Here is a 24,219-nt window from a genome sequence, read left to right on the forward strand (position 1 = left end):
GCCCACCCCCCTGGAACCAGTTGTGAAGCCAGAATGGGCCACGAGGCGGTATCCCCCCCTGTTCATTGCATGACAAACATTACCAACCAGATGCGTCTCCTGGAGAAACACCACATCAGGAGTCAAACGACGCAAATATTGCAGTACTACACCCCGCTTGATACGGTCCCCCAACCCATTGACGTTCCATGACATAAGCCTCAACCCGTCCCCCCCCATCCCCCCCAATAGATCAAGGGTCCCCCAGCCTGCAGCACAGTTCCCAAATGTGGACAAAAATCAGTACCTCGCCCTGTAAACAAAAAACACACAGCAAAACAACCCCACCTCCCCCCCAACCCCACCCCAGGACCAACTCCCCCCACCCTGCACCCCTGCGGGCCAAAAAACCCCCCCAACTTGCAGTGTGCCTGTCGCCCCTCTAACCCCATTCTACGAAAAGACCCCAGAGGAGGTAAGGGACCCGTCCCCGCCCGCCCCCCTCACTGGTCCTGGTTAAACACAATATGCAAGTGAAATAAGACCCGACTGTACAGTGCAAAACGACAAAATCAAGGACCAAAAGTCATTCTAAAGGGGACCCGTCACCCGCGGTGCCCGCAGAGGGTCCGGGACGGCCACCTCCGTCCGGCAGAGAGTCCAGCCAGTCACTTGCAGCCACGGGAGAGTCAAAAAAGGCTGTCCGATCCCCATGTTCCACTCGGAGTTTTGCAGGGTAGAGCATCGAATACTTTAGGCCCAGCTCGCGGAGACGACGCTTCACCCCTTGGAATCCCATCCGTTGTTTCTGGACCAGTTGCGTGAAGTCCGGATAAAAATTGATGGTCGAGTTCTCATGACGAACCGGGCCGTGGGTCCGTGAGGCCTGCAGAATAGCGTCGCGGTCCCTGTAGTGGAACAGTTTGGCCACGATAGGCCTCGGGGGGGCCCCCGGCCGTGGCCGACCGCCCGGAACTCGATGGGCCCGCTCCACGGCAAAGAACTTACTTAGGCCAGCCGGGGACAACTGTTTCAGGATAAGTTCCTCGACCACGAGGTCAACCGGGCGGCCGTCAGAGGACTCCGGTACACCTATGACGCGGATGTTGTTGCGTCGGGCCCGTCCCTCGAAGTCCTCAAGCCGTCGGGCCATATGATCGTTGACCACCCTGATGTCTCCAAGCGCGGCCCGCAGATCCGACACCTCCGCACCGAGGGTGGAGGTCCGTGTGTCGAGAGCCTGGACCCTCTCGTTAGTTTTGGAGAGGTCGGCCCGGATCAGGGTGACATCAATCGCGACAGTGTCAATCTTACGGGCCAGGGCCTCATATTGCGTCGCGATGGTTTCCCTAATGCCCTCAATGGCGCCCATAATGTCCTGCAGGGATAGTTCCGTAGAGACGGTCGCGCCTCCCTCCGCAGTATCCGAGGGGGGGCCAGCAGCGCCAGAGGGCCCCCTGCCCTGGGTGTATCGGTCCATGTTATTGCTCTGGACTGCTCCCCCGCGGAGGGAAGCCTTGGTCTTGCGGCCCTCGGGACCCCCTTTGCCCCCCATGTGAACACGGTCACTCAAGGGGACACCCAATCAAGAGGTGTAAGGGCACCAGCAAGAAGACCACAAAATGTCGGTAGAGGGGGTCCGAGGCGATAGGCACTCTAGTAGCAGGTGAAAGAAAACCTCATTCAGAGGCCCAGGAAGCACCTCGCCACCCCGAGCGCACCCCCCTGCCGGTCTCCTGAAGTGCAAAACCGAAACCGAAAGTGGTGGATCGGCAACTGGCACCGCGCTGAAGCCGCTGTTGTTCAATTGCAGCCCGGCCCCTCGGGTCACCTTCACCCCGGTCACCTCCGTTGGGTGGGTCCCAAAAGTTCCGACGGCGACAACTCAGGATTCCCAGGTCCGATTTGAGTTTTGAAAAGAGATATATGCTCAGCTGGTCTTTATCTCCCAGATTCCATAAGCCACGTCAGGATATTCTCAGGATAGATTCCGAGGAGCAGAGAGGGTCCGGGGAGCCCTGTGCTCACGCGACCATCTTGGATGCGCGCTAGGCTCCTCCCTTTCTTGGATTTCTTAATTACCGAGTGCTCCTACATGTCATTTTCATTTTTACCACTTCATATTTACCACTTCATATTTACCGATACGTTAAGTATGTATTCGGTAAATCTGATTCGGTATTTTAGAATTCGGTAAATATGATTCGGTATTTACCGCCTCATATTTACCGAAAAGTCGTTTTTGGACTCCTACATCTCACTTGTCTGAATACCGGTCGGTAACGGCATATTTACCGAAAATCGGCCGTTACCGACCGGTATTTGGCTACCTACATGAGGCCCTTGGTGAGGTCCACTTACCACTAACATTTCCACTTCTATAGTCACATTCAGCCCCAATTTCACAACACATACGAGTTACTCAATTGCACACACTGCATAATTTGTACGAAGGGATGCAAGTCTACACATAATTGGGGAGTATTTTCTATCATTAAACTTTGAAACCAGAGAAAAGTCGAAAAGGGACAAAGAAAGAAGAATAGAAAGGTAGGTAAAAGATGACAAACAGATTTACAGAGCCAGATAAAGAAACAGGAAGTGAAGGGTGGTAGCAGCATGAAGTGGAATAAAAACTAGGCAACCTAGGTATTCAGCAACTCTAGTATTATCAGTGCTTGCGGCAGATTCTTAAAAAACAAAAAAATAAGTGGTCTTCAGCACTTTAAGCACTGCCTGCATTACATCTAGCTGGCCTTGCCAAACTGATTAGGACAATACACTTTTTTCAATATGGTAAGGGGTCTAAATTGAGATCTGATGACTTCACACCAACCACAGAGGACCAGGTGATCCCGAAATTTGAAACTAACTGCAAGCTTTAACCATCTCTTCGGGGTTGAACAGCAACAACATCAGCTCACTGTGGTCAATTCGTTTTTCTTAACAAGTTACTTAATGCTACATTGTTACTAATGTCATCCTTTCAGATACCCATAAATCAGCAATTGAAGATTCAGCCCAGTGATCAATGTTGCATACTCCAATTGCTTGCATAATAATTCTTCAAAGTTGCCCATCATCTTATGATCTCACTCACAGCACAATTTCACCTGAACCCGAAAGCGTCATGAGTTTTAGACACTTCTTTAACTGCCTGGCATCAGATAGCTCTTTAACAGCAGAGGCAAAACGTTAAATGATCTAAAGTCAGCAGCACCGTGCCTCCCATTTGCTGTTGAGAATGGCACAGGATTTAAGCCAAACCTGCTTCTACTGATCTTAGATTCAGAGTTACGTTATGTCATCCTATAGCAGTGACTGAGTGGTCTGGCCCTAAACTGTAAAGAAATCTGTGCAGGAGTACAATTTCCTGATGGCTGTTTTGATTTTCAAAGGAAGCCACTGTGGGTCACGAGGATGAGGGCAATGTGCTGTGTTTTTGTCTATCCCCGACACTACTTTTGCTGCACGATTTTGGATTTGCAGCAACCTATTGCATACTTTGTCTTGATCAACCAACAGTAAGTTGCCACTATAGTGGATGTGTGAGCCAATTATTGCTCGACTGATGGTAGCACACGATTGCTCATGGAAACAGGCATCCAGTGTGTACAGCAGGCGAAGGCAGAAAGTAGTAGCTGCACTGTTTAGTATCAGAGTTGGTCTTATTCCTAAAGTACATGCATTTTACTCCATTCCAGGGGAAGAAGGACCCAGATTTGGTGACGCAGACAAGGAAGCAATAGAAAGGATTCACCAAGAGCCTCCGGGGTGGGACAGTCCAAAGACCTCTTAACTAGGCCCAGAGTGCGCCTCCTGTATTTGAAAGATTGACAGTCGTTTGGGGTACATCTAACTCAAAGTGAAGGCCAACCAAGCCAGCAAGCAAGGAGTTCAAGACTGGTCCATGAAAGTGACTGGACCTAGTCTTATCTACGTTTTTTCCTCACTCATTGCAATACTGCTGAAGTCCTAGTGCTAATGAATAGTCTAAGTGAAATTACATTTTAGGATCATCCAAGTTGGTCCAGAGATTTAATAAACCATCAACTATAAACCAGGTTTAAATAAATGATTGGACAAATCATTCTTAAAGCCACCGCCCACCTGGTGATTTGTACAAAACTACTACAGTCCAGGAAATGTGGACATCATGCTCACTTTGAAGAATTGGCATAACAGTCAACGCAACCCCCCCAATCTTAAAGGGACCCCAATTAGCAAAATGCATAACATAATTTTATTCTAGTTTTTTTTAATACTACAGATTGTATAGGACTCCAAATGATCCTTGATGATGGTATTCTGGAATAGTGAGTACAAGAATATCGAGGCACACTATTATCGTGGACAAAATACCGCTGGGCAAAATATTGAAAGGTAAAGGCACAGAGGGAGATACTACGCACCTTGACCCAAAATAAATATATATCTCATCAAAGTTCATAGACGTGGAGTTAGGTATGGAAAGTATAGACTAACCTGTTGATATTCTGTCCCTTGATATTCTGCCTACGATATTGGTGCCCCATGATATATGCTGCAGTCACTGTTCAGGAGCTACAGCTTCTTGAACTAATTACTGTTGCAGAAATAACTCAATGTGCCTGTTCAAAGATTTTAATTTACTCTGTCGCTCATAAAAGACGAATGAACTTTGAAAACATTTAGCAAAACATTCTCGCTCTTATAACAGTGATCACGATCAACTAAATACGAGTACTATCAACAGCAGATAAAAACAAGTTCTGAAGCAAATGCGAGATAAGAGAAATAGGTACTCTGCTCAGATTTACTTTTCCAAGTAGAGAGACTTGATCACACCATGCCTTTTATAACCAGGACATGCTGTACTGCAGAAGACATAAAAAGGCAATTAAGAGACTTTGGATAAGATAATCAAATCATTACAGTGCACTTGCAGGCAAACTACTAGCATATTTTAGCTGGGAAACACCTTATTATCGGAATGTAAGTAAATATTACTCGTATCCAACACTGGCCTGCTTTCAACAAACCAGTTCACTATTTGGCAGTATACCTGGTTAGAAAATTCCTGCTCGTTCCGCCGCAGCCAAAGAGAAACAATCCACTTTCTAATCAGTTACTAAAACACACTAATATCCACTCTTTTTGTACAACTTCGGTGTAACAATGTCAGAGTGATTCACGATAACAGAGCAGCGTGTTCCAGTCTCCTACATGATTCTAATGAATAAGTTACTTACCTCTGGTCACGCTTTTTCTGGTGGATAATCTATCGAGTCACATGTTAGTTACCTTTTGAATTCCTCTTCAACAGCTGGAGGTCTTCTAGTAATTGCTCCCACACAGTGGTAGGTGGTACGATAATACCTCATGTCGGCCTTCTCCCGCCTCTGGAACCGACAGCCCGGAACTGTACTCTGGCAACACCCGTGTGTGTGGACTTCAGGTTAAATTTCAACTCTTCCGTGCCCTTGGATACAGTGCATCAAACAGATTCAAAACTAACTGTGTGCACACCTTAACATGGAGCCTTATTACTGCCTAGAAGGCCGCCCACAAAACAAGGAGGAGGAGAAAGGGTGGTGAAAAATGTGCAGCTAGAAGATCATCCAAACACAGTAACACTTAAGGTAGGTAAATTGTCCTTCTGATGGATTTTTCTAACTGCAAATTTATTACCTTTGCAATTGATACAAAGATAGTACCTCCCAAAAAGTGGAGGGTTTAGGGAGTGGATATCACAACAGGAAATCCTGCAGGCAAAAGGGCTTACCCCTGCAGGCCCGAGAGTCAAGGCAGTAGTGCCTGAAGAAGCTATGGATGGACGCCAACGTAGCAGCCTGGCACATGTTTTTGAGTTTAATGAAAGGGAAGCCTTAAATAAGAGGTGCCTCTTGTGGCGGTGCTCAAAAACTTAATCAGAGGTCGTTACATGGTTATAAGATGATGAATTACGACTGCGAGTGGTAAAACTGAGACAGGACCATGCTGTACAACATGTTTAGATTACACAAACTCATAAGTTAATGTTCAGAAATGCAAAGTGTTGTATAGCCTTCCAGAGTCATGGTGCAGGAATATGACATTTAGCTCACTGTGTCTGAGACTAAGGGTTGGATTTCGATGGCACATTTGGAATCAGAGGTGGCTCAGAGTTGAAAGTTGGTCAGAATCTATTACCGACCACTAATCTCTGCAGGTCATGAGCTCACTTAATAGCACGACAAACTCAGTCTTTCATATTTACAAGGTTGGTACAATGAACACCATTACACTGCTTAGGAGTAACAAATTATTAACAGAAATCGAATGTCAGAAGTGCACTATACATAAAGAGGTTAAGGCTATCCTTTTTAAATAAGAAGGATCTGAGCAGTTTGAAAGACAATAATTAGGAAAAAGGGGCTTCGGTTTGTATACAGGCAACAGATTTTGACTAGTAATATACCCCTTCTATTATTTTTTCTCCAATTAGGACACCTTTGAGATACCTACTATAGAGAATGAGTACAGTACTAGGGTGAAAACATATCACTGGCCATGTGCTTTGTTGAGAGGTAGCTTACATGCTTTTGCCAAGTAAGACTGTGGAGTGTATCAGACGGTAAAGCCAGTAGTGTTTATGCTGCAATACAAACATTTTTTCAATACATGGGAGAGGGAACTGCAGTAGTTAAACTGGTAAACTGTTGCAGGAGTCATGCTTACTCGTCTATAAAGTGATAGTTTGCAAAAAAGGTAATCTAGAAGAGGTCGTGTGGACAGATATTCCTGATATTACGTCACTGGAACCAAACTGCTGGCAGAGAGTGGTTTGGGTAAATCAGAGAAAAGTCAACCAAGTAGGCCATTCTTCTAGCAGTAGTGAATGCATGAATTTAAAATCATCCAAGTGTCAATTATGTTGAGCATAAGAGATTGTATGGTGGCACAGTGTCTGATCACTGAAGCAGTAGGAGTTTTGTTTTAGGCTAATGTTTAATGGTAAGGGAAAAACCTTTAACGCAGTGGTTAAGAGACAACAGGAGAAACCAAAGAAGATAATGAAGCTGAAAGCGATGGTGTAGATCCAAGAGAGACAACACATACAAAGTATGTGGTAGTAAGGTGGGAAAAAGGGAGGAGTTGCAGGGAATAGAAAACTATAAATTGCAAGAAATATGCCGCAAAACACTAACGATGCAGCAGCAAAGCAAGTGAGGTAACAAGCTGCAGCATAGCTTGGTATTTATGACAACTGAATTGAATGCTGTAGCTAAGAATGAGTATAGTAGAGTGGAGCTGTGGTGCGCAGATGTGAAAAAACTGGACTTGTGCAAGGGATATCTCTATAAAAATCGATCAATAAATAGTGAGACAGTTAAGCTGCAATTCCCCCATAGTTGCTGCAATGGAGACTGGCACAGGGAAAAATGGTAAGCGGACAGAGAGGAGGGGCTGACTGTTTCCTTTTTAGCAGGCATAGAAAGTTATATATTTAAAGCATGCCTGGTAACAGTCGGAGGGAAGAAACTGGCTGAAATAAAGAAAAGCAACTTAGGATTCAGGAGCAGAGGGCTTGTGGTTTTAATGATTTAAAGGCAGAATGAGCCAGACTGAACAGAGGATGGTGGGGTATGAAGTTGGAAAGGAGTGAAATTGAACAGACTGTATGGAGTGGGGTGGAAAGTAGGAGTTCAAAGGGAAGCATGACGAGGGTATTAAGCATGTCTAACAACTCCTGTTCAAGGAGAATCAAGCTGCAAAGTTGTCACAGTCAGGGTGGGTATGTTCATGGGTGGGCATGGGGGTTACTTACGAAGGAGACAGCTAACAGAACACATCTGCTGCCGATTGTGAGGTTGGAGTAAGGTGGCTGATACAGAATGATAATGCACCTACATCGAATGCCTCTATTATGACAAAGAGGGCTCCTTTCTAGGTTTACAGGTGTTTTGGACTATTGTATTTCCTCCACATACGGAGTGGAATATGCACCTGCCTTGAGGACAAAGATGGAGAAAATGCTCCAGGGCGGGGTGAAGGTGTGGTTTGAGTAGAAGGAATTTAGAAGTGACAGAAGCAGACTACAGAACACGTCAAAGCACTGGTATTAAAGAGAAAAGAAAAGCTATTTATATTCATTTGAGGTAACCTGGAATTACGTCTGGTGTTTTGTTAACTTTGGTATTGTGTCTAAAGTTTGAATGAAACGAGTCCTAAAAGTTCAAAAACTAAAGAGAAAAAAGAATCGGAAATCTGAAAAAAGCAAAGCCTCCACAAAAAGATTAAACATTTAAAAAGACATTTCAAATATGCTAATGTTAGGGAAGAAAACATTACACTTCGCACTTTATGTTTACCACTTTTAAACTTGTGGCCTTTCTCAATTTGTAAACTTTCACCATAGAGTTAATTTAGTTATGGAGATAGTTGGGGTGGGAAGGAGTCAGCATTACAAGAGTGGACTTGTGACAACGAGCAGTAACATGGGAGGGATCAATTGAGGATGCGGAAAAGTAGCAGAGTGAAGAGGATACTGTATTGAGGTACAAGTGTGTGCCATTAAATAATTTTATTTCCCATGTCGGGGTATTTCCCAAATTCCAACACAAGCCACAATATGCAGAATTATACCAACCACTCTTACTGTTAAACCTCCATGGCAATATTTTGGGAAAACATCTTGGTTATAAGATGAAAGAAAATCCTACCTAAACATTGACCATTTACATAAAAATGGGTTTGTTCTCTGCGAAGTACATCCCTCAATATATGTGTTGGAGACATCTTTGCCACATTGTGGATGCCTGTCAATGGTCAGTGACAACAAATTAGTGATTCAATTACATAAGGCGATTAGAGTGACGACCCTGGTTCAACCGGTTGATCTAAGAACACAGTGGGAATCTGCCCAAGTAAGGAATCTGTCCCTGTGAGGAGTTTCTGCGCTCAAACATATTGCGAGATTATAGAGAGAAGTAAGGTTTAAATTAGTACAATTTAACTATATGTTTTGCGCTTTTCTTTTGCCAAGAGGCCTGTACAGGGCGTATCCAGGTGCCTCAGACTCCCATTTTAGATGTGGAAGAGCTCACTCACGGGTGACATAACTTCAACATGTCGGAATTATGACTGTAGTCCAAATATAACCGACAAGTAACTAATTAGTAGTATTAGGTTCATTACAGGCTAAGCAACTATTGTGATGAAGTGTGGTCCTCTTGGGCATAAAAAGCTTCTTGAAGGGGCAACATTATTCAAGTAGAAGATGGCAGAATCAGAAATGGCTGTTATTCATCTTAAAGGAGAAGAGCGGATAACCCAAACATTCCAAAGCGAGTGGGATGGGATAATTTTTAGTGCTGTCCCAAAGTCCAATAACCGCCCATCTTATAAAATTGACATTAACTTGGAATGTGTGATAGTGGATGACCTAATGATAAGCCCTGAAGTCAAAGTAACAGGCAAAATTGCTGGATACAGGCTAGAGATGCATCTTTTTGCAACTCCTCACTCTTCCCCAGCTCACTACTACGGGTGTTTTTCTAGCGTTTTCACCATCTTGCTCAGCTTCGTCATCTCCTTTGATTTCTCCTGTTGCCTCTTGACCACCAATATAAGAGTCTATCCCTTACTTTTAAACTCTATCTTAAAATGTATCCCCGATTTTTCTTTTTAACCGATTAGTGGTGTATGTTTAATCATACTCCAGACTCAGGTGAAAGAAGCAATCTCTTGAGGAAAAGTGCAATTGATCTTGTGGACTTATAATTCCCTATACTTATGTATGTACTACAATCATACTTGGAGTCTACAGCTTGGTGAAACAAAATAACAAAAGAGAGTATAACAATAATTTCTTGCCCCTCACCCTGAACCTCTCAATCTTCTAGGTGATGGTGCAATATGTAAATGTCTTGAAAAGCCTAGAAGAAGGGAAACCGGAAAGCAGGAGTAATATCGATGCAGATGCCAAGGGAGGATCTGATGCAGTACGAGGTATCTTCTTAACCACCAAGAGCTGCTTTTTGCAAGATGAAAGAGGATGAGATGATGATGGCTTAGAATAGCGGATGTCATACAGGAACACTGATCATCATCATCAGGACGAAGAACAACAAAGATTGCTTTGACTCTGTGTATGAAGTTTTGTAAATACCCTGCAATGTTTGAATCACATTCTACTGAAATGAAATCAGGATCGTTTGATAAAGAGTTTCACCAAAGCCTGCTCAAGGTATGGGGTATAGCACAGGCAAAGACATCCCTGGCCAGCGGGTAGGAGTTTCACTCACAATGACTACTCAGATCCAAGACAGTAAAAGCATCCACAAAGGACCAGAAGAATTGTCCACAACACTCTTTGCAATCACTTACCCTTGTCCAACACGTCACACTGGATCAGTCTTGGCAGACTCTGGTATTTCAAAGTAAAGTCCACCATCTCCTATTCTTGGCAAGAGAAATAGTTCTTCTGTCTCTAGCCAGGAAAAAGAGGACGCAGCGAACTAATTGAGACTAGGCACAGGTGTACTTGGTACATGTAGCCTACACATACGTAGAAATTTGGCTTTAGAAAGGCCTAATGTCAGTCCCAAAGTGAGCAATTCCTGTGGCCTAACAATAAGACCCATCCAGACCATTACGCAATCTAGAGGGCACAGTGACTTTAATGCTAGCCAACCAGGGTCGAAGTAACGAATAAGAAGATAAAGGACTAAGGAGACGATATTGGGATCTGGACAAGTAAAGAACATCCCCCCCCCAGTGAAATCTGCAAAAATAAAATATGCACCAAGAAAGACCGGAGATATTATTAGCTATAGGTTCTAGGCATTGGCAATAAGAAGTTGGACAAGGAGATAACATTGACAATCCAAATATCTTTTTTTACATTAGGTAGGAAATACATATACACACACACAACCTATTCATAAGCATATTGATTCAACAAGCCTCCTCAAATAAAAAACATGGACCCGTTCCTTTCCGGGAAAGGCATACCTTTGAACTCAGCATGTATTGGCCAACAGGTATTACATAATGTTCACATCAGTTTACATTAGGTACAGTGAATACCAGAGTACACAATAAAAGATGCAACAACATACTCTACATTTCTCAAAGGCAAACAGCAAATTAAAGTAGTTTTGGCTAATGAAGACATTCACAAGAATAACTAATGCTGCAGCAAAAAATAAATACATCTTGTTCACAGTAATTTCCTATGGATCGCCTTTCAACAAATGCCATCCCTGTACATTCCTCCAACAACTAACATCCCACTATCTAAATGAACCGGAGCAGAAAAACAGTTGGCAAAGCAATTGCTTTATATGCCTAGCACAAATGATCCTGGATGTGGTCCAGAATGTGTACGGCACTGTATTTCCCTTTGTTGGAAAAAGAAATGAGTCTTTTAAGGTCACTTATGCGGTACTTCTTTTCATGGCTAAACATTGCACAATACCAGTAAAAAGCGGAATAAAGCAAATTGCCACAAATCAACCTGTGACACACATAATAAGGTTGAGGTTCAAGTCCCTGGTGAACTAGAGTGGTTTCAAAGAAAACGGACAAGAAACTGTGCAGGAAAACAAATAATAACCTCCTGTCCACCTACTAAAATGAAGAGAATACACAAACTATTCAGTCACATTAAACTGCACCCTTTGTACGGGTGTGCAAAGCTGCAAAGTTTTTTGGCTTGCAACCAAACAATCAACGTTTTTTGCTTTTCCATATCCAGATTAAAATTATGACATGTCATAATGTAGGTAGCATATAATGGTTTTGAACAATAATAAACGAATTCTGTAGAAGGTATGCACTGCAGTAAACTATGTTCTCCTTCAGAAAGCAATTATGCAGACTTCAACCCTGCAAAAGATTAATTTGCTCTGCTAGCATTTTCCAGGTTGAAGTAAACACAAAAGTGATGGTTGAGATGCTTGAATTAACATCAGCCACTAGTCATTATTCGTGGCCGCATTCCAGTTCATCATTTTTTTCACCACAATGCCACCTCAGATAAGACCATGGCTGTACTGTTCCTATTAGAGCAAGGTCAAGACTGATTTGTATATGGTTGGTTCCAACTGAGGAAGCATGGTGTACCTAACAGTGCACTGGGGTGCAGCCGCAAGTAATTGACAGACAGACAGACACACACACACACACCTACCTACAAGGACAAAAAGACCCCCCCCCTCCTCTTTTTACTTCAATGGGCTGTGCATGACCAGGCATATCGGTTTTACGTTGCATACCAGAAAGCAGGCTTCTGAAATGGAATAGATAGTGACATTTACATAAGGGATAAAGTAGCCCCTGTTCGACACTAGATATTATAAGTAACCAAAGAGTTCCATGACCATATGGAGAAATTAGACCAAAGGGTGCGAGTTCCTTTATTAGGTCACCGAGCTCCAGGGTAACTTACAATATCCTTTTAATGTAGAGCAGATGGTAGTATATTCCTTATATATGCAGACATGAAGAATTAAAGTTGAACCAGCGGTCAAAACTAATCATCACCCCTGCCAGACTAGTCCTTGCATGCAGATGTCTTATTTAGCTTTCCTCTCACATCCATCTCCTCATGCACTGATCTCACCATGGTCCCCCAAAGGTCCGCACCGAGGCTGCATTCTGGCCCTTTTTGATTGGGCAGAGGGAACCAGTTCCGGTCTGTGTTCCCTCTCTCTCGGGTCTCACTGAGCAACAACCTCTTGGATCATTCTCATTGGCCCTTGTTTTTGCAGCGTACAGCTATCATCAGGCACATGTGTACGGAAGGTTGATGGTTTTGGAGCGTTTGCTTGGGGAAGGAGCAGACTCATCGATACTGGCACCCATCACAGTTTTCATTTCCCCATCATGTTCTTTCTGCATTTCAAGATCTGAAGGCCTGTCTGACCAGGTAACATGAGGGTTAATACAGCGACCCCACACAGCAGTAAAGGAATCGATAAAGAACAGTTTTGATTTCGCAAGGATTACTGTGGAATCACATAAGCAGCAAATACGACAGAAACTGAGGAATCAGAACAGTAATTGAAAAACAAAAGAACAAACATATTGTCCTACCTGTGCAGCACAAATGCTGTACTGTGTAAACATGGCCTCATATAGCGCCATCAGCCCACTCTGCCCTGCTGCTGCACAGGCTCGTGCTTCCAAAACTGGTATAGCCTGAAACAAACAAAAAGCACATTACCATGTCAGCAGTCATTCTTTTTAGGTCTTTTTTTGTGTTAAAAGATGTTCACATTGACACCTGGAAAAAAAAAACACAATGCTTTCCACCTGGTTTGCTGTGCATTATAAACCTCCAGGTTATTTTTGCTCATATTCACTTTGAAATTAAATCATAGCCAAATGGATCATGTACATTTCATCTCTTCACTCACTCAGAGATGGCAAGCAGTAGTTTACTGTGTAGTATCAATCAGAAAGACAAGTCGCCAAATGTCAGAATACAAACCCCAAAATGTATATGGTCTTTTCTCTCCTTTGCCATGCTCCTTGAAGCTTCTCATGCAACTGTTAAACAGTAAACCAGGACTTGTTGCACTGTTTGGCGGGTACTGTAATTTCACTGTTACAAATGCTGCCTAACACTGGACTGCAAAAATAAAAACTGCATCACTGGGATGTTAATACCAACCCTTGTGCCAAAGTCTGCACATTAATATGCCCATTCATGTCTCCTCAAGACGAAGGCAAAAACACGTAGGTTCAACAACAACCTTGGATCAATTAATGCTTTAGCTGGTCCCCCCTTCTACAGACAATCACGAAAGCTGGAACATACATCAGACTATACTCACTTGGCCTCCAAAGCCCCATTACTTTGGAGACCACACTGAAATTATGCAACCAAGGGAGCTTCAAAGCAGGTAAGGAGTTTATTTAATTACACCCGTCCGTGAGTGAGACTTTCTGCAACTGCCACCACACCAGCTTCCATTCTAAACCCAGCCTCCCCACCCTTCTCTATTACATCAGATGCAACACATCTCCCTGCCTTAATATCAATCTGGATAAAAGTTACAACAAAGTGTGCATAACACAGATACACAATTGGAGATATAACTGGGGAAAAACAGCGTTAAAAACCTTTCCAAAAATTAATATTGAAATGTTAAAACAGCGTATGCATAATACAAAGGTACATACATATAATTTACAAAGGACAAAGAGAAGCATAACTGCAACAAACAGAACCAATAAAAAACCCACAAAATAATGAAAACCAATATAAAATCCCTGTACTAAAATCTAATGAAAAATAACTCAATAGTGTAACATGAACTTATTGAATTTCCTCAGAAACTTGATCTTTTTTCTATCCCGAAGAGCCATGGATTTGTTCTCATATTAACTATTCCCCTTCAACTTCTTATTCTTGCCTCATAAGTTCCTTCTGTTTGAAACCATGCAGAACCTTCACCGCCTTCTTGTGATTCCAAATCACTCAATAAGAGTATGTACTTGTTCACTCTTCCTACTTGGAGAGTACAAGAAATTATTTTGGGTTCACACTTTTTCACCTTGCATCCCTTTAATACACAAGCCCAATCTCCAACCTTATAATCACCCTCTTTGCCCGCGGCACGCTCCACAACCATTGTGTTTTGCTCCACTCCTTTACACAGCAATGTTCGGGGTTTGCGACACCTCATTATTTCAAAAAGCGTCTTTCCAGTAACATAATGTGGTGCAGAGCGGTATGACCAAATCAAATTCCTCAGTGCCCTTCTCCGTTCCTCTACACCACTCAACACCAACTGCAAACCCTCTTTCAGCGTTCAGTTCCACCTCTTGATTAGACCAATACTTTGGGGGTAGTACACTGATGAACAACTGTTATGTTAGGTTTATATAATTTATTGAGCGCACAAATACCCGGAGTTGTCTTGGCACTGAGAACTAAAAGTATGCCAGCAAGAAGTGGGACCTAATTCTGGAATAACCATTTTAATACCCTTTCTAAAAGAGTCAAGTGAGCTCGCAGCTCTGCTATCTACTGGAAGTGTATTCCATAGTTTAGCCGTGCCATAAGCAATGCTTCGGCCTCCCCAACTGGAGGTGTGAATCCTTGAAACCATCATAAGTTTGGCGCCAGTGGATCGTAGCTGTCTGGCAGGATGGTGCCAGGAGAAAAGGTTTTTAAGAAACACTGGTCCTGTATTATTCAAGGCCTTATATCTAAGCATAGCGTTTTGAACTTGAAACAATGTGCCACAGGAAACCAGTGTCCAGGTTTCTTTAGAGACGGACTCATTCTTAGGGAAATTAAATAGCAATCTTGCGGCTGCATTTTGTACCATCTGCAGTTTTTTTAAGGAATATGCTACTTACCAGTATGCATCTGTTCTTTGCATGTAGAGCTGCAGATCTACACACTTTTGCATGGATCGCCATCTGGTGTTGGGCCCGGATGTTTGCAGTTTGTTTTTCCTCTTGGAAAGTCTTTGGAAGTCACGAGGTCGGTGACTCCTCCTTTGGATGGTATTGCGCATGGGCTTCGGCTCCATCCTCAGATTGTTTTTCGCCAGCAGGGAAAGATGGAGCGTAGTAATAACAGTGAAGAAACCCATGTGTGTATCTAAATAAGATAAACTGGAACAGATACAGGTAGCCGGGGAGGCGGGTGGGTGAGCTTAGATCTGCAGCTCTACATGCCAAGAACAGATGCATACTGGTAAGTAGCATATTTCGTTCGAGGCATATGAGCTGCAGATTACACACTTTTGCATAGACTATATAGCAGTTCCCAACCTTAGCGGCGACCACCGGTATCTGTTGCAGTGGTTTGAAATAATTTTTTGAGTACAGCCTGCCCCACACTAGCTTGTTGCTTAGTTTGCACATCTACACAATAGTGTTTGGTGAAAGTGTGCGGTATTGACCATGTAGCTGCTTTGCAGATATCATCTAATGGGATGTTCCCTAAAATGCCATGGGAGCCCCTACCTTTCGTGTAGAATGGGCTTTAGGGGGAACGAATAGCGTTCGTTTTGCTTTGTGGTAGCAAATCTGAATGCATTTTACAATCCACCTAGCTATCCCTGATTTCGAGATGGGGTTGCCCTTGTGTGGAGGAGAGAAAGAGACAAACAGTTGTTTGGTCTTTCGGAAAGGTTGTGTTCTCTCGATGTAGTAGAGTAAGGCTCGTTTGACATCTAGTGTGTGCAGAGCCCTTTCTGCAACGGTCTGAGGTTGCGAGAAAAATACTGGTAGTTCTACAGATTGGTTTAGGTGAAAAGGGGAAATGACTTTAGGTAGGAATTTTGGGTTGGTACGGAGAACAACTTTGTTATGGTGCATCTGAAGAAAAGGTTCTTGTATGGTAAGCGCTTGTATCTCACTGACCCTTCTAAAGGAAGTGATGGCTACAAGGAAAGCTGTTTTCCATGTTAGGAATTGCAGTTCGCATTTGTGTAAAGGTTCGAAGGGAGGCCCCAATAGCCTTGTGAGAACAATATTTAGGTTCCACACAGGTGAGGGTGGGACTCTGGGGGGAATTATTCTTTTTAGGCCTTCCATGAAGGCTTTAATGGCAGGTACTCTAAAGAGTGAAAGATGTTGCCTGTTTTGTAAGTAAGCTGCAATTGCTGCGAGGTGTAGTCGAATGGACTTATAGGCTAAATTACACCTTAGTAGGTGGAGTAAGTAGCCTATGGTGTGTTGAATGGACACGTCCAGGGGATTGATGGTGTTGTTATGGCAATAAACAACAAATCGTTTCCACTTGGCCGCGTAGCACGCTCTAGTGGTAGGTCGTCTAGCTTCTCTGATGACGTTCATACAGTCAGGGGGAAGATTTAGGTACCCAAATTCTAGGACTTCAGGAGCCAGATCGCAAGGTTGAGCTGAGCTGGGTCCGGGTGTCTGATCTCTCCATGGTTCTGGGTTAGGAGGCATGGTGAGAGGTGCAGTTTTTGGTGTGGTACTACAGAGAGTTCCAGCAGCGTGGTGTACCACGGTTGTCTGGCCCACGTTGGAGCTACTAGGATTAGTGTGAGGGAGTGTTGTTGTAGTTTGCGCACCACTAATGGAATGAGTGGGAGAGGCGGAAAAGCGTACGCAAATTTGCCTGACCAGTTCATCCATATCGCATTTCCTTTGGACAATGGGAGTGGGTATCTGGCGGCAAAGCTTGGGCATTTTGTGTTTTCGTGGGTGGCGAAGAAGTCTATCTGCGGATACCCCCACATTTGAAAGAACGGATGAAGAACCTGTGGGTGAAGTTCCAACTCGTGGATCTGTTATGTCTGTCTGCTGAGCAGATCTGCCATGGTGCTTTGGACTCCTGGGACATGTTGAGCTAGGAGAAAGATTTTGTGGGGAATTGCCCATCTCCATATGCTCTGTGCTAATTGAGAGAGCTGTGGAGAGTGTGTACCGCCTTGTTTTTGTATATAATACATGGCTGTCATGTTGTCTGCGAAAGAGGACTGCCTTGCCTGAAATCTGTGTCTGAAAAGATTTTAGGGCTAAAAAGATTGCTAGTAACTCCAGATGGTTGATATGGAGTAACTTTTGTTGAGGCGTCCATGTGCCCTGCACGGTGAGGTGTAATAGGTGAGCTCCCCAGCCGGAGAGCGATGCATCCGTTGTTAGTATTATCTGGCGAACCGGGTCCAGGAACGGTCGACCTTTGGAAAGGTTTGTGGTGTTCCACCACTGCAGAGAACGATGGGTGCGACCGTCTACCAACACCAGATCTGTCAGTTGACCGTGGGCCTGGTTCCATTGGCGCGCTAAGCAGTCTTGGAGAGGACGCATCTGGAGTCTTGCATGGGGCACTATGAAAATGCCTATTAGTTGCATGAACACTCGTGCTGGAAGGGAGTGTTGAGGTATGAATTTTTGTCGCAAAGCCTGAATGCTTGCAATCCTGGCCGAATTGGGGTAGGCTATCGCTTTTGAGGTGTCTATGGTGGCACCGAGGTATTGTTTTATGTGGGATGGTTGTAGCTGGGACTTTTGGTGGTTCACGGTGAAGCCTAGTTGGTGAAGTAGTTCGATTGTGGTGGCGGTGTGGCGTACATACTGATTGTATGAAGTGTCTTTTATCAGCCAATCGTCTAGGTATGGGAAGACGTGAATGTGCTGTCTTCTCAAGTGTGCCGCCACCACCGCCAGGCACTTGGTGAATACCCTTGGTGCTATTGTGACTCCGAACAGGAGCACTTTGAATTGGTAGTGTTGTCTGTCCACTACAAATCTGAGGTACTTTCTGTGAGCATGGTGTACTTGAATGTGGAAGTATGCGTCTTCAAGTCCAGTGTGGTGAGGAAGTCGTTCTGAGAGAGGAGCGGAAGTACCTGCTGAAGCGTTACCATGTGAAAATGGTCTGAGTGTATGTATGTGTTTAGGGGTCGGAGATCTAGAATAGGTCGTAGAGTCTCGTCCCTTTTTGGTATGAGAAAATATAGGGAGTAGACCCCCATATTTTGTTGATTGACAGGAACGTGTTCTACTGCCTGTTTTTGTAGGAGGGAGATTACCTCCTGCTTTAGTAATGTTGAATGTTCTTGTAACATTGGGCGTTGCCTGGGTGGAATGTTTGGGGGGGTAGATGTTAGTTCTAGGCAGTAGCCGGACCGAATTATTTGGGTCACCCATTTGTCTGAGGCGATGGTCTCCCAGACATGAAGGATATTTTGGAGTCTGCCCCCGACCGGAGTGGAATGGTCTGGGGGGGCGGGGGGAAGGAGGGGGGGGAAAGTCATTGGGTAGGAGGTGTGGCAGAACGGGCGTTGTTTGTTTTGCCTCTGCCCTTGTTGTTGTTACCCCTGTAGTCGCCTCTTTGGTAACCTTTTGTAAAGGTGGTCTGAGTAGGGGATTTGTATGATGTGGACGCTGTGTCTGAGGAGTAGCCTCTGGATGTACTCCGAAAGGAGGAGCGGCGAAAGGAGCGTCTGGGCGGGTGAGACTGAGACCCCCATGGATTTTGCGATATCCGTGTCCTTTTTCATCTTTTCTAAGGCCTCATCCACCTTTGGCCCAAATAGATGTTCCTGGTCAAAGGGATGGTTAAGGATGGAGGCTTGTACTTCTGGTTTAAAACCAGATACACTTAGCCAAGCATGGCGACGGAGAAGGACGCTGGTGTTGATGGCCCTGGAGGCTGTGTCTGCTGCATCTAGGGCACAACGTATGGAGGTATTAGTGATTGTTTTACTCCTTGGCCCTAGCTTTATATTTTTCAGGGAGATGGTGCATTATGTTTTCCAATTCGTCATAATGAGCCCTGTCATATCTGGCCAGCAGTGCCTGAGTGTTTGCTATACGCCACATGTTGGCCGCCTGGGATGCTGTGCGTTTGCCTGATGCATCTAGCAGTTTTGATTCCTTGTCAGGTGGTGGTGCATCACCTGACGCTTGTGAATTTGCCCTTTTACGTGCCGTGGATACTACTAAGGAATCTAGTGGCGCTGGTCCTCTGATGTAAGAGGGATCTGAGGGAGCAGGTTTGTATTTTTTTTCAATACGTGGGTTAATGATCCTGGCTTTAACTGGGTCCTTAAAAACTTCTGCCGCATGCTTTACCACCCCTTTGAGCATGGGCAGTATGGAGGTGGACCTATGTGAAGTATCAAATGTGTCTAGGAGGAAATCTTCCTCCACGGGGTCGGTATGCAAGTCCACCCAGTGATAATGTGCTGCCCTTTGCAGAAGATGGTTGAACCCGAATGAATCTTCTGGTGGAGATGGCCTAGAAGGGTAAATATCGTCTTGTGGGACGTTGGGGATATCTGGAATATTGTAATCGTCCCATGGATCTGGGGATCCTGTAGGGGTGGGGTCCTGTGGCACATCTCCTTTATTATCATATGGGCCCCCCGATCATCATCGTCTGGAGACAGGGTAGGAGAACGATGAGGTGGGGGTGGAGAGGGAGGTGGGGGTGGAGAGGGCGGAGGGGGTGGAGGTGGGGAAGGAGGAGGAGGTGGAGGGGGTGGAAGGTATTCTGAACGGAGAGGTAGCAGAGTCCTTCCTCTTTGGAGGTGGAGGCGGAACAGGCTTCTCCAAATGTCTCTTTTTGGTAGAGTGTCAAATGTCCAGTTTTTGGATCCTTGGTGAGAGTTTTTTTGCAAGGGATCCGGTGTAAATAGCTCTGGTGAGGTAATTTGGTCAGTCGGCGCCGAAGGCGTCGGGGCCGATGACTTTCTAGGTTTTTCTGTGCCGGTTTGATGTTTAGAACCCGGCTTGGGACCCTCCGGTCCCTTGGTCGGCGCCGAGATGGGATTCGGCTTGGAAGTGTCGGTGCCGTTGGCCTTGTGTGGTTTGGTCGGTACCGAAGATGGCGTCGGTACCGAAGAGCTGGGTTTCGACCCCGAGGGCTTTGGTGCGAAGCTCGTTGTCGAGGCAGGTTTCTTTTTCGGTGCCGAAGTGTGTTTCTCGGCACCGCTGGTAGGCTGGCTCGGAAGGCTTACTTGGCTTCTTCATCGGGCCCGAAGGTGGGGTGTGTGAAGCAGTGTCTCTGGTCTTGCCTAGGCCTGGAGGCGAAGGCGTGACAGAAGCCTTTTTGGGTGTTGGCGTGGGTGTGGGGGGGGGGGGCTAGATTGGTACTCACGACCCTCTGCGCCGGAGTGATGTCTTCCACATCTGACTCGTCGGCCTCGGAAGCGCTGACGAGGTCCTCTTCGGTGCGATGATGTTCCGGATCGTCGATGTCGTCTTCGAAGATGTCGACTGGAATGGACGTCGAGGAGTGTGCCATGTTCCTTCTGGCTCTTCGGTCCCGAATAGTCTTTTTGGATCGGAAAGACTTACAGGCCGGACAGTCTCAAGCCTCGTGTTCAGGGGAGAGGCAGAGGTTGCATACCTCAAGAAGATCAGTGTGGGGAAATTTGGACCCACATCGAGGGCACTTTTTAAATGGAGTTCTTTACATGAGCCGGGACCGGAGCCTGGGTAGGCCCGAAGGCCGCAGTCGACGACGACTGGAACCGAAGGTTTGTGTCGATGAGAAGGCGCGTTGATTGAAGAGATCGCGATCGAAACAATACAGCGATTGGGGTGAGGATTGCGCGTGGATCGTCGAACTGGAAGCAGTTCGGAACCGGAGCGCGAAGATTACATCCGAGCCCGATGGCGGGAAAAAACAATCTGAGGATGGAGCCGAAGCCCATGCGCAATACCATCCAAAGGAGGAGTCACCGACCTCGTGACTTCCAAAGACTTTCCAAGAGGAAAAACAAACTGCAAACATCCGGGCCCAACACCAGCTGGCGATCTATGCAGAAGTGTGTAATCTGCAGCTCATATGCCTCGAACATATTGTTTCTGTGTATTCAGGTAGACTTTGTTGCAGTAGTCTAACTTTGACAGCACAAGTGCTGTCACCACCGTCCCCCTGGAGTCGATAGGGGTATAGGGCAGAATCTTCTTCAATTTCTTAATTAGATGGTAGGTGGCCGACACAGTAACATTGGTCTGCTGAGAGAAAGTTAATTTGTTGCCAATCATTACCCGAGATTTTTTTGCCTTTTCTACTGGTTTTGGCAATTCACCAATCTCAGCTAGCCACCAAAGGCTGGGTTGTAGATTCCCAAAAAAGCACTACTTCGGTTTTCTCAGAATTAAGTTTAAGACAGTGCTTGCCCATCCATCTGTTAATTTCCACTATACAGTTTTGAAACTGCAGTGCTGTAGAGGCTTTTTCTTTGTATGCTGCAACCACAAGCTGTGTGTCATCAGCATACGATGTTAGACTGAAGCCGAAAAGCTGGATCAAAGGTGCCAGTTCAGATACATAGATGTTAAACAAGGATGGGCTAAGTGATTAGCCCTGTGGAACTCCACACAGTAGAACATAAGGGGTTGCTTTAAACTGATCCAGGGTCACGGTTTGTCTTCTTTCCTTCAGAAAAGAAGATAGCACTTAATGTTTCCAGACGCAGTTGCAGTAAATTATGGTCAACAGTATCGAAAGCAGGCGACAAATTAAGGAGGATAAGGGCGGCAGCACCCCCTCTATCCATCACAGTCCTGATCTCCTCGGTGGCCTTGATCAGGGCAGTCTCCGTACTGTGTTCTGGCCGAAAACCGAATTGGGAGGAAAACATTTCCTTGGATAAAATGAGCTGTTTATTCATGATTTTCTCCAATATTTTGGCTGGAAGTGGCTGCCTGGCAATTGGGCAACAGTTGCTCGGGTTTGATGCGTCCAGATTAGGTTTTTTTTAATCAGAGGAAGGATTGACGCATCCTTACATAGCGCTGGAAAAAGGGCTCACCTCCGTCGCTATATCTTTCAAAACTGCGGGGGGACTAGGATCAAACGGGGATCCAGATTTAATTTCCCTAATGTGTTTTCCACTAATTCATTAGATACCTGAGAAAAGCTATGAAAAATATTTTTTTCGGGATCTGAACTCAGAAATACCTCAGTTGGTTCGTGTGTGAGGGTGGCTTCAAAGGAGTCATAGATATTTGTAACTTTATTTCTAAAGGTGTTAGCAATGCCATCACAAAAGCGTGGATTATTCTTTGTGTATTTTTTCTTAGGTAGGGAGGAGAGCTTCTCTACTACCCCAAAAAGTTATTTGGATGAGTTCGTGGTTCTCTCAATCTGGCTTTGCTCCACTCCATATTTGATTAAGAAGTCTCTCGTGGGTCCAGAAACAAATTGTACATTGTAGTCTGAAAGCAGTGTCTCTTGCATCCCCTCCCCCACAAACAATTCCTCCCAAATAAAGCAATGACTGCTTCGGTGGAGAGTTGCCCTGGGAATTTCACCTCTGACCATTGTGAGAAATAATCCACAACTACTGTGGCATTCTTGGGACACTTCACCAAAACATACACCAGAGCTGTTACATCAACTGCAATCTTCTTCCATGGACCGTCAGATCTGTCAGTAACCACAGAGAAATACTTCACTGTCTTCGGAGACTTGTTGCTCAAAGCACAGGACACACACTCTCTGATGCTCTTCTTCACCTCAAAGTCAACCCCAGGCCACCAGTACTCTACTCAGACACGCTGTTTTGTGGCGCTCATACCAATGTGCCCCTGGTGTGCCAGTTTGATCACATGTTCTCTCAGTAGCACTGGTACCACCAAAAGTTCACCTCTCATCAATACACCACCTACCACCGATAACTCCACAAACACTTGGCAGAAACACTCCGCATCCTCAGAAGCCTTCCTTTTTGCTGGCAAACATTCATTAAGATACTTGGCGGCACACCTCGATTCCCCCATGAGAAATCCTGACTTATGTGACCTCATTCACATTTGCTCTGATCCATTCATCCTGTTTGCCCTCCACCTTTAAACCCTCACTAACCGGCAATCTGGACAAACATACAGCCAGAACTTCCACCTTTCCAGAGACATACTTCACACTAAAGTTTTATTCTATCATTCTCATCATCCAACGTGCCAGTCTAGCAGAAGGTCTACCGCCACCTCTCTAGTAGTAAAGACATCCACCAAAGGGTGGTGGTCAGTATGAACAGTGAAGACAGTATCCCATACATATGACCACACCCCACCAAATAGCCAACGCCTCTCCCTCAATGGTGGAGTAATTTTTTCTGCATCTCTTAACAGCCTAAACGCATAGGCTAGCATGACCTCTTTGCCATTCCTTCTCTGCAGCAACACTGCACCCAACCCCATTGAGAAAGCAACAGTGTTGATTATCGCGGCATCATTGATGTCAAATTGTTTCACTACTGGAGCAGATGTGATGCTTTATTTTAGTTCTCTGAACTCACTTTCACGTTTCTCTCACCAAACAAACTTCTCATTCTTCAACATTAGTTAACACATATACTTGGTTTTATCTGCGAATATTGGAACGAACCGCGAATATTATTCTGCGAGATCCAAAAGTGACCTTAACTGGTCCTTAAAGGCAGAAGGAGCTTTTTTAATAGCACAAACCAATTTCAGTTTTTGAGAAATTCCCTTCTCACCTATCCAATGGCCCAACACCACTCACTCTAAACTTACATTTTTCTTTCTTGTAAAACCACATTTTTGCAAAATTTCTACTATTTTTAACACCAGATCATGTTCCGTCATATTTTCTGCAAACAAAAGGATGCCATCCTAAAAAATTTATAACATGGGGTGTGCTTTTGAACAAATGGTGCATAGCCTGTTGAAATACCACGACTGCCAAGGCAAAACCAAACGGCATCCTCTTTTACCTGTAGGCACCCTCTGGCATAAGCCATCAACGGACCAAAATCTAGATGTAACACAATCTGATGATACACCAAAGATAGATCA

At 44.8% G+C, this 24,219-nt stretch overlaps 1 protein-coding gene across 4 annotated transcripts in view; it reads right to left on the reverse strand.

The window, feature by feature from the left end:
• Window positions 1-24,219, reverse strand: part of LOC146867553 (delta-1-pyrroline-5-carboxylate synthase) — a 384,344-nt gene that overhangs the window by 281,746 nt on the left and 78,379 nt on the right. For all 4 annotated transcript variants that reach the window (XM_085606275.1, XM_085606272.1, XM_085606277.1 and 1 more), the window contains exon 5: window positions 13,042-13,146. In XM_085606275.1, the coding sequence (XP_085462401.1) occupies window positions 13,042-13,146 (105 nt within the window). The remainder of the gene's footprint in view (window positions 1-13,041; window positions 13,147-24,219) is intronic.

This window comes from Triturus cristatus, chromosome 1_2, assembly GCF_964204655.1.
Source record: "Triturus cristatus chromosome 1_2, aTriCri1.1, whole genome shotgun sequence".
Lineage (NCBI taxonomy): Eukaryota > Metazoa > Chordata > Amphibia > Caudata > Salamandridae > Triturus > Triturus cristatus.